Here is a 10,763-nt window from a genome sequence, read left to right as displayed (position 1 = left end):
TTACCGCTTCCCATTTTCCATTTCACACTACCCTGGTTCCCGCCTTCTGAGGGTCGCCCCTACCTGCCTGAACGGCAGAACGGGGGTAACCTCTGATCTTCATGCTCCTGGGGGGGGGGGGGTCGTTTGTCTGTTGGCTCTTGGGGGCAGAGACAGTGTCATTTTGTTGGCGTCAGTAAAGGGCCAGGCAAAGTCCTGGAGCCATAGATGTGTTTATAAACACGAAGGGTAGAAGCCCCATGCTGCCTTCTGTTAAACCACAGAATGTAATGGTCAGTAAACCTGTAAACACCGTGTGGACCCATGAGGGATGCTGATTCCCATGCTGGGCTAAGTCTTCCTGCTCTCCTATTTCCTCCTGCTAATTTTATAAGACGGCTACGTTCGTTTGTAGGTGTACATCCCATGTCCTTTGGGAGGGACAGCCCCAGCCCGACCCCCTGCCTGGCAAGCATTGTCACTGTTACTGGTAATCCTCTTTCTTCCCCTCCGGCCCTGTAATGACAGTGGTGGTGATTGTAATCTCATTAATTGTTAACCTCCCTGTATTGTAGGTATCCAAGTGAGCCTCTCGTTTGTACTGGGAGATGCATTTGGAGGAGAGAAGTTCCCGGACAGAAACCCTTTGGTCCTGGAACTGGCCAAATGTCACATAGGATGACTCAGATTGTAGGAGATTCAATATTTGTTGATTATTTGGGGTGAGACACTCCTCTAGAGCGTGTGTGATGATAGTGGAGAGGATCATTTTCATTTTATCCATGGTGAGCATCCCTGCTTTGTACTTCTTTAGAAGCTCCTGTCTTGTTTCCTTAAGGATGTAGCTGGAGAAGAGCAGGTCCCACACCGAGGCCTTTTGCTCATGGAACTCGCCAGCTGGCACATCAACCACGGTAGACTTTAAGGTCTTTTCCAGTTGATGGTCTTCATGTGAGTGAATGTTCTCAGCTTGCTCTGAGGTCTTGATGTCTTTGCTGGGAGTAGTTTGCTCTGATGTCTTGATGTCTTTGCTGGGAGTTTTCACATTAATCACAAATTTCCTACTTGTAGCTTCTTTTTTCTTGACGATGGTGGTGACAACGGTTATCACCTGGTCCAGGGTTAACATCCCTTCTTTGTACAACTCCAGGATCTCCTGCCTTTTCTCTTCAGGGATGTAGTTGGAGAAGAGCAGGTCCCACACCGAGGTTTTTTGCTCATGGAACTCGCCAGCCGGAACATCAACCATGGTAGACTTTAAGGTCTTTTCCAGTTGATGGTCTTCATGTGAGTGAATGTTCTCAGCTTGCTCTGATGTCTTGATGTCTTTGCTGGGAGTTTTCACATTAATCACAAATTTCCTACTTGTAGCTTCTTTTTTCTTGACGATGGTGGTGACAATGGTTATCACCTGGTCCAGGGTTAACATCCCTTCTTTGTACAACTCCAGGATCTCCTGCCTTTTCTCTTCAGGGATGTAGTTGGAGAAGAGCAGGTCCCACACCGAGGTTTTTTGCTCATGGAACTCGCCAGCCGGAACATCAACCATGGTAGACTTTAAGGTCTTTTCCAGTTGATGGTCTTCATGTGAGTGAATGTTCTCAGCTTGCTCTGATGTCTTGATGTCTTTGCTGGGAGTTTTCACATTAATCACAAATTTCCTACTTGTAGGTCCAGGGTTAACATCCCTTCTTTGTACTTTTTCTTGACGATGGTGGTGACAATGGTTATCACCTGGTCCAGGGTTAACATCCCTTCTTTGTACAACTCCAGGATCTCCTGCCTTTTCTCTTCAGGGATGTAGTTGGAGAAGAGCAGGTCCCACACCGAGGTTTTTTGCTCATGGAACTCGCCAGCCGGAACATCAACCATGGTAGACTTTAAGGTCTTTTCCAGTTGATGGTCTTCATGTGAGTGAATGTTCTCAGCTTGCTCTGATGTCTTGATGTCTTTGCTGGGAGTTTTCACATTAATCACAAATTTCCTACTTGTAGCTTCTTTTTTCTTGACGATCGTGGTGACAACGGTTATCACCTGGTCCAGGGCTAATATCCCTTCTTTGTACAACTCCAGGATCTCCTGCCTTTTCTCTTCAGGGATGTATTTAGAGAAGAGCAGGTCCCACACTGAGACCTTTGAACCTTGGAACATGCCGAGAGGTACATCTATGGTTGTAGATTTTAAGATGTTTTCCACTTGTGTATCTTGTGGGGAATGGGCAAGTACAGCTTCCTTTGAAGTTATTTCGTCTCTTTTTGGACTTTTGGCACTTTTCATGAATTTCCTACTTGCTTCTTCTGTTTTTGTTATGATGCTAGTGATGGCGGTTATCATCTGATCTGTAGTTAAAATACCGGTTCTATACAACTCCAGGAGCGTCTGCCTCTTCTCCTGAGGGATGTACTGAGAGAAGAGGAGGTCTAACAAGGACACTTTTTGCCCTTGGAACTCACCAGCAGTTACGTAGATGGTCACACACTTTAAAGACTTTTTCAGGTGTTGTTCATGTGAATAGACATCCACAGCCTTGTCTGATGTTACCACCGCTTTCCTAGGAGCTTCTGTGTTTGTACATAGATTCCTGCTCCCCATTTCTGTCTCGGTGATGATGGTGGTGATGATGATTACCATTTCCTGAATGGTTAGCGACCCCGCTCTGTACTTCTTCAGAAGCTCCTGTCTTTTGGTTTTGGCGATGTAGCTGGAGAAGAGAAGCTCCCACAGGGAAACCTCCTGCCCTTTGAATTCCCCGACAGGAACATTAACTGTCTCAATGCGCAAAGCGTTTTCCAAATGTTTGTCGTGCGGGGAGTGGGGAGGCTCAGCTTCCCCTGAGGTTGTCATCTCCGTTCCGGGACTTTCCCCGTGTCTCAGCAGGTGGTGCCTTTCCTCCTCTGTTTTGGTTACGATGGTGGTGACGATGGTTTTCATTTGGTCTGTGCTTAATATCCCAGCTCTGTACAACTCCAGGAGCTCCTTCCTCTTCTCTTCGGGGATGTATTTGGAGAAGAGCAGATCCCACACAGAGACTTTCCGCCCGTGGAACTCACCCACCGGCACCTCCACCAAGGTAGACTTTAAGGCCTTTTCCAGTTGTTGTCCTTCATGGGACGGGGCATCGTTGACTTCCTCTAATGTCGTCGTCTCTTTGCTGGGGGTTTTCTTAGTTGTCGGGCATTTGCTGCTTCTCCCTTCAGCCTCCGTAACGACGGCGGTGAGGATGGTTATCATTTCGTGGACGGTGAGCGTCCCTGCTTCGTAGCTCTTTAGAAGCTCTTGTCTTTTCTCTTCAAGGACGTATTTGGAGAAGAGCAGATCCCACACAGAGACATTTTGCCCTTGGAACTCGCCCACCGGCACGTCGACTGTGGTAGACTTTAAGGCCTTTTCCCATTTTTCGTCTCTCTGCGAATGGGAAGCCTCAGCTTTCTGCGACATTGCCCTTTGCCTGCTTGGACTTTTCACGGGCCTGGTCTCTCTGCTCCTCTTTTCCTCCGTCTCGGTGATGATGGTGGTGATGATGGTTATCATTTCCTGAATGGTTAGCGTCCCCGCTTTGTACTTCTTGAGAAGCTCCTGCCTTCTGTGGTCAGGGACGTATCTGGAGAAGAGAAGCTCCCACACGGTCACGTTCTGCCCCTGGAAGAGTCCCACGCTGACGGTGGCAGGGGCAGACTGTAAGGATATTCGCATTTGTTCATCTAGCTGGAAGAGCACAGAGCCTTTGTGCATCAGATGAAGCATATAGAGCCCCGTGTCTGGGTCTGGAACGCATCTACTGAGGAGCTGCATGTAGGTGAGGTTCTCATGCGTGTTGGGGTCGAAGCAGCTTCTGCTGTGTTTTTCTGGGTCAGAGAGGATCCTGTTCATCTCTTGGTTGAAGTAGCCCCGCTTGTAAGCCACCTCCACGGGGACGCGGTGACTGTGCACGGGGTCGATGATGCCGCCGGTGGCGATCTGGGCCTCCAGCAGGCGGATGCCGTGGTCTTTGACTATCAGGTCTTTCTTCATGGCCTGGAAGAGGGAGATCTTGTTTCCGGTGTAGGGGTCCTTGTATCCGGTCACCGCTCTCTCTGCAGACAGCAGCTTCCCATAAAAATGTCCTCCTGTCAGCCCTGCAGCAAGTGCATCTCTGACTGGCACCTTCTTGTTCTTTACTGGGTCTACGATGAACCCTACAGCAGCCTGTGCCTCGAGCAGCACCAGCGCTGTGCCCTGCGTCAGAATGCCTCTCATCATGGCCTGGTAGATGCTCATCTTCTTATTACTGGACTGAATAAGGACTCCAGCAATGACGTTACTGCCTTCCAGGTCCATGTCTTCATAGGCATTCCCTGCCTGCTTGCTTGCCATCTGTCTGTCCCGTTGCGCTGGGTTCCTCCTTTGGGAAGCTGTCCTCTCACGCTTTGCTGCTGCTGTGGTGGGCAGATCCTCTCTTATTTCCTGGGGCAGTGAGTGGGTCTCTGCAGAGAGAGGAAAGGCTCCATGAGACACAGGCATTTGTACAATTTTCATGGTAAATGTGGAGAAGAGAACTATCTCCCCAGACACAACAGCAAAAATGCAAATAGAAACTGGGAGTTGCACACTGCTGGAACTGCTGTGAGCACCTTTTTCTGCCGAAGATGCATCCAGCAAACACTCACCCTCCTCACCCCCTTCTGCAGGAGTGTAGCCCCAGAACGCCTGCCTCTGGGCTCTTTGGACTGTGGGACACAACCAGGCCCAGACAGGTATGTTTTCCCCTGTGTCTGCTCATTGACTCACTCTTTCCCCAAAGGGGGTCGTGTGGGGTTTCTGCCGAAAGCTAAGAACTGGCTGATTGTCATGGTTACCGTGAGATGCTTGTACGGGAAACAATTTTAGGGCCTGTGACAGGTAGAGGATTATGTTCCACACCTGTTGGGAGAGAAACCTATCGCCTGAGTGCTGCCTCCATCAGTATGAGCCCAGTGGACGTTCCCTGATGGAGCAGCTCGTGTTTTCAGTCTGGCCCACGTGCAAGTTTCAGCATTTACAAAAACAAAAGAACTCCAGGACAAGACTCTGCACAGGGGATGTCTGGGCTGTGGCCGATCGTCTGTGATTTTATAGAAGAAGAAAGAGAACAAGGAGACATCCAGTACAAAGGAGCACCTCCGCCAGTGGGGCTGGCTCATGGGGATGGAGCCCCGCTTTCTAGGCAGGACCAGCTGTTTAGAATGGAGCTGGGTGAATTGCATCCTATGTGTTTCATTCACCTGTAATATTATTTTAAATCCTTATCCCAAACTCTGCTGAAGGAACTTCAGTTTGTTTTTACTGTACGCACGTCTAAGTGCCTTGTGTAAGGAGAGTGTTAAACTGAAGTGCAACCACTGAATGGGGCGCCCTGCTTCCACAGAGGCAGCAGATCAGAGCACGCTGCAGGTATCCAGACGGTAAGGGGCTGGAGACTCGACTGTAACGACGTGGGATGTGTAAATCACCAGCCTGCAGAGGCAAAGAGTGGGGCTTGCGGTGCCCGGAGCGGAGCGGCTGCGTTGGCAGCACCTGATGGCTGAGGAGAGTGTCCCCTGGTTGGCATAGACAGGGCGCCCGTCCACTGCAAGCAGGTGGCAGCGATGCACCCTGGCCCGGACACCTCGGGTAACCCCGAAAACGGTCCCAGGTGGTAGTAGAGAGCGGCGGGAAGGGCGCTGGCTCCTTGTGCAGCTCCAAGCTGCCGAGCTGGTCACTGACATCCCCAGAGGGCTGCATCTTACCCGAGAAATGTACAGAGGTGTCAGAGCGTCACCATGAGTGTCTTCAGCGGGTGTTTGTTCTTGGCAGTGCTGGGGGCGCTTCTCCAGAAGATGAGAAGGCCCAAGGCCTGCCCCGAAGCGCTAAAGCCAGACATGCAGAGAGTTGGACGGTGGTGTGAGTAGCAGCCAGGGAGGGGCCCTGCCTCATGCATGCCCTGTAACCTCCACCGTGCTTTGCCCGTAGCTCAGTGGTGTGCAGAGGGTCTCTGGCGCCCAGGGGCCACGCCTACATTTGTGCCCTCCCACCTCCTGCCCCCCCCATGTAGGGCAGGAGGGGTCCCAGCACCACTCCCCAGCTGTCCCGGGGAGAGGGGGTCTGTACTTGGGGAGGGGGTGTGAGGCACGGGGGGTGCAAATGCAGGCTTGGGTCCGCCATCCCCCTTCCTGCCCCCCCGCACTCACCCAGCACCTGCCTCTCCGGCTGCATCCCCACAGCCCGGCGCCTGCTCGGATGGGGGGTGGCCTCATCCCCCAGCCCGGGGAGGGGGTCTGGGCCGGCCCTTCACAACGCATGGGGGGAGGCGCTGCGGGGCGCCCCTCAGAGCCCCCTGCACTCCCCGCCCCCCACCTGTTGCCCAGCCCGGTGCACCCCCCCCCTGCACTTACCCGCTGCTCCAGCAGCCCCACAGCCTGGCGCTGGCTCGGATGCGGGCAGCCTCACCCTCCGGCCTCGGGGAGGGCCGGGCTGGCCCGTCATGATGCATGGGGGGGCAGGAATAGAAGGGGGAGCAGCTGCTCCTCATCCTCCTGCCCCCTCCAGCTGGTGCCCCTCCACCCCCCACACTTTCCCACTGCTGCAGCCCGGCACCAGCTCAGGTGGGGCGCTGGCTCGGCCCTTCATGACAGGCGGAGGGCAGGAAGCTCTGGAGGCTGAGGGGTGGCTGCCCCCGCTTCCACTCCTGTGCCCCCTCATGCATCGTGAAGGGCTCCCTGCTCCCCCCCCCCGGCCAGGGGGTGAGGCTGCCCCATCTGAGCTGGCACCAGGCTGTGGGGCTGGAGTGGCAGGTAAGTGTGCTCCAGGCCAGCACTTCACAGAGGATGGGAGGCGCAGGAGGCTCTGCGCCCCTTAGAGCCTCCTACGTCCCCTGCATGTCATGAAGGACTGGCCCAGTGCCCCCATTGCAGGACAGCGCCCAGGGGCCTGGTCCCTCCCTCCCTCAGCATGTCCCAGCATGCAGGGCATGTCCTGAGTCTCTGTGTAGCCACAGCCCCGCAGCTCTGACCCGGCAGCCTGTCAGCAACCCGCCAGCCCCGCTCCGGCTTGCACCAGCCGTGGTTACTATTCGCAGGGTGACCCCAACACACTCCCAGGCCCAGATTTTCCCCAAAAGAGTGTCCCACCCTGTCCCACCCTCTCCTGGGCAGGCCAGGTGGGGAAGGGCCGTTCCCTGGTAAAGGGTCAATATGCAACAGGGCGCTCCTTTCCCTGCGCGTACCAAGCAGCTCACTTTACACACAGCTCTGGATTGGTGCAGATTAAAAACCAAAACGAGCTGATTCCCAAAAGAAGACTGTGATTGAATGCAGGTGTCAGGTGGTAACGTCAGCCATGGGCCCATGAGAAATGACGAGAACGTGGCTAACACTAACCAGCTGGACTTGGTGCAGGGTAAACTCCTCCCCACCAGACCCCAGCAACACGGCTGAGGAAATTCTCAGGTCAGGATCTGCCCCCAAAGTCACAGGCCTGCTTCCTTGTCGTCTTAGGTGAGCGCGAGCGAGTGAGGGGTGTCTGACCCTTTCTGGCATAGTCCAGGGACCCTTCGCGGGGGATGGGGCCGAGGGTTATCCCTCACAGCAGAGTGTATTTGAACACCAACAAAGGCGACATGCAGGCTGGGGGTGAAGGGGGCTCCATGGTCTCGCTTCTCAGCTGTGGTTGCTGAAACGTCTCCTGCTCTGCTGTCCCGAGGACCGTGTTTACGACTTACTTGTAAACAGAGGTAAACACACATTTCTTCGGTCAGGATCCGTCTGCCTGGGCCGGGCTGTCTGGGTTCGCACACGTGCGAAGAACAGCAGGCACGGGGATTTCGTAACTTTCCATTGAATGTTGTCACATACATTTCACCGTGATCCATAGTGGCCAGTGAGTTGTTAGTTTTCAAATGATCCCTTGGTGATGAAGTGGAGATATTCTTGGGGTTTTCGCTGAGCGTTGTGTGTGTGCCTCAGTTTCCCCATGTCTTCCTCATGTGTTTCGGTGATGGGACCAGGGTGTGTGATCATTGCAGAGACCACTGCAGGCCAGGCGGACATTCCTCTAGCTGCACCTGCCCAGACAATGGCCAGGAACCCCTGCCCGTGGACCAACCAGCTGTGTGAGGGTGGGCAGGCAGAAAGGAGAGGTGACCACCTTGCCTGGGGGAGAGACAAAAGACTGGGAAAGGGCAGTGGGGGTGTCTGAGGCTGGCAGTGGGAAGGGCCAGTCCCCGGTGGGGGGATCCCTGAGAGCAGAGCCCAAGAATGGGGCTCTGGAGCTGCCCCAGCTGGTCGTTGCTGTAACTTTCTGATTCCTGTGCTAACACAACCTGTTCTACGCTATGTTCCTGAGAACTAACAAACCTGCTGGTTCCAGGCCGGCTGCGAATTGCTTATGCCTGCAAGGTAGGGTGCAGGGCCCCTTTGGGGGCGTGTAGGAGCTCGGCAGGTGGAGCAGGGGTGCGGAACCTTCGAGGTCAGATTCAGGAGGCGGCTGCACTGGTGTGAAGAGACCTGCGGGTGGATCCTCTCCACTGGAGTTCTGACTGGTGTCACCCCGAGTGGGTGCAGGGCACCGATCCTGTGGGCTCCAGCACATCTTCACCAGGTGTGTGTTGTACACAGATGATTGCATTGGTACATAGGTGTGAGTACTGGGGTACTTTTGGTCTCTCACACACACACAAACTAGGAGCTTCCTTTCAAAGGCTTCTTAGCCAGAGGCACAATGCAGTCACACTGCATAGTCGTGGCTTTTGTGCCTGACGCGTGATTTGTGAGCGTTTGGCGTTGGCCGGCAGGCACTGGGGCCTGGCGCACACAGCACGCTGGGCTGCCTTGTCATCAGGTGCGTGACACGGGCGGCGACTGCTGTGAGTCGATGGTCCTGGAGACGTGAGTCTGTCCCATCACACACCAGGGGCCTGTTCCCAGCTCCACCACGGACTTCCCAGGCGGCCTGGGGGACGTCCCTTGTCAACATTGTGTGCATGGCGCTAGCACCTGGGGCCCCAATCAGTGACCCAGACGGGCCCTGCCCCATGGAGCCCAGACTCTGGCGTTCTGAGGGTGGGAGGATGAGGTCAGGGTCACATGAACTTGACAGCAGGAGTCACAGCTGGTGCCCACCCAGCAGCTGCACAGCAGAGTTTGAAAGCTAGCCTTCAGCCCAACAGGCCAGTGTGCTGCTTTCTCTAGGTGCTGAGCCCTCTGCTTCCATTGGAGTCAGTGGAGAATCAGGCCAGATTTACGTAGGAGCCTAAACATGGCCTGACGGGGCATCCCTTACACCCGGCCCCTGTGGGGTAGCTGTGCCCGAGTGGTTAAACGCAGCAAATGCTTCCACAGCCACGTGTGATGGGGTGTCTGCCCCACCCTGGACTAGAAAGGGTTAACCCCAGCAGGGAGCAGTGGAGGGGCCCAAAGAGGCACAGCCAATCAGAGAGGAGTTGCAGGGAGCAGCCAATCCCGGCCGCCAGGCTCAGATAAGAGGAGCTGCAGGCGACAGGGTGGGCTCAGTGGCTGCTGGGGGCCCCAGGAGAGGTGATGTTTGCAGCAGCAGCAGCAGCAGGAGGAGGAGGAGGAGGAGGAGGAGGAGGGACCTGCGGCACCTTGGACAGAGCAAATGCGGGCAGAGACCAGGCATGCGAGAGGGCGCTCCTGGCTGGCTGCTGGGGCTGGGTAGTTGCACACCTGGGGGCTGGGGCCCTGGGGTGATGGCCCCCGGCGACAGCAGTCTGGTGCGAAGCTAAGTCACGGCAAGAGGCTGCTATCTATGGGGCCCCGGGTTAGGGCCTGGAGCAGCGGAGCCGGGTCCTCCCCACTTGCCATGTGGGAAGTGGCTGGACTATGGGAGTGTGAGACTGATTTTCCTGCCGGTAGCGGGTGGTGGAGGGTGACCCAGCTGGAGGGCCACGCCACCACGAGGGTGCTGCGGTTCCTGAGGCTGCGCGAGGGGCTGCAGGCTGGGTGCAGAGACAGAGCGAAGGGGTGCAAACTGCAGCGGGGAGGGTGTTGCTCTCCAGCTAATCCCCCGTGTGACCAGGAGGAGGCACCAGCCCGGTGGTGGCAGTGTGACACCATGGCAAAGCACACGTTGCTAGTCGGAGGAGAGCTGACATGAGCTGCAGTCCCGCAGGGAGCCCAGCCCGCAGAGGGGAATGACGCCTCCCTTCCTCCACTCCCTTGCACGTGCTGCCTGCCTCCCTCCTGCGGGCTGCTGTCCATCCCAGGGTGCAGGTCTCGTTCCCTGCTCTCCCTTCCTCCATCCCTGCTGCCCACGCCGGGGAGGCAGAGGGGCTGGCTGCATCGCACCCCGCCCTGCCCCGCGCTGGCTGCATGTGCGTGGGAGGCGCATGCCAGCACTAAAGCTCTCTGGGCTCCGCGGGGTGGAAAGGCATCAGGTCACGTTCCTCCATCGCTGGCTAGCCTGTCAGCAGGCAGCCCCCGCTGGGCGTTACGCTGCGTCCCGGGCCCTGGCGCTGTGCGCAGCGACCCAGGCCACTCTCTGGGGTGGGGCTGGGCTGGGCTGGCTGGACCATTGCCTTCCCCAGCAGGGATGCCGGGCTGTCACCCTGTCTTTCCCACACACTCACTTGCTGCCCAAATTTATTTTAGATCTTGCCAGCAACGGGCAAGAAATAATGAAAGAAACACCCCCCCCTCCCCGAGCGTGCTGGGCACCCATTGCACCGGTGCGAGGGACTGCAGAAACAGCAGGACTCTGCTGCATCACACACACACACACACACACACAGGTGCTCCCAGATTCCCGGAGCACACAGCCGGGCGAGTGCCTCT

General features: G+C 55.9%; 1 protein-coding gene across 1 annotated transcript; it reads right to left on the bottom strand.

The window, feature by feature from the left end:
* Positions 1-1,629: 1,629 nt before the first annotated feature.
* On the bottom strand, positions 1,630-4,332 carry LOC137161056 (epiplakin-like). Its single transcript, XM_067560059.1, has one exon. The coding sequence runs from the start codon at positions 4,330-4,332 to the stop codon at positions 1,630-1,632; it is 2,703 nt and encodes a 900-aa protein (XP_067416160.1).
* Positions 4,333-10,763: the final 6,431 nt, after the last annotated feature.

This window comes from Emydura macquarii, unplaced genomic scaffold (assembly GCF_026122565.2).
Source record: "Emydura macquarii macquarii isolate MOO-44397 ecotype Brisbane River unplaced genomic scaffold, CSIRO-AGI_Emac_v2 contig_2246, whole genome shotgun sequence".
Classification (NCBI taxonomy): domain Eukaryota; kingdom Metazoa; phylum Chordata; order Testudines; family Chelidae; genus Emydura; species Emydura macquarii.
This window is presented reverse-complemented; position numbering and strand designations above follow the sequence as displayed.

What these genes read in the sequence shown, in the direction of transcription:
- LOC137161056 (XM_067560059.1), bottom strand. Translation starts at nt 4,332, where the DNA reads ATGGCAAGCAAGCAGGCAGGGAATGCCTATGAAGACATGGACCTGGAA.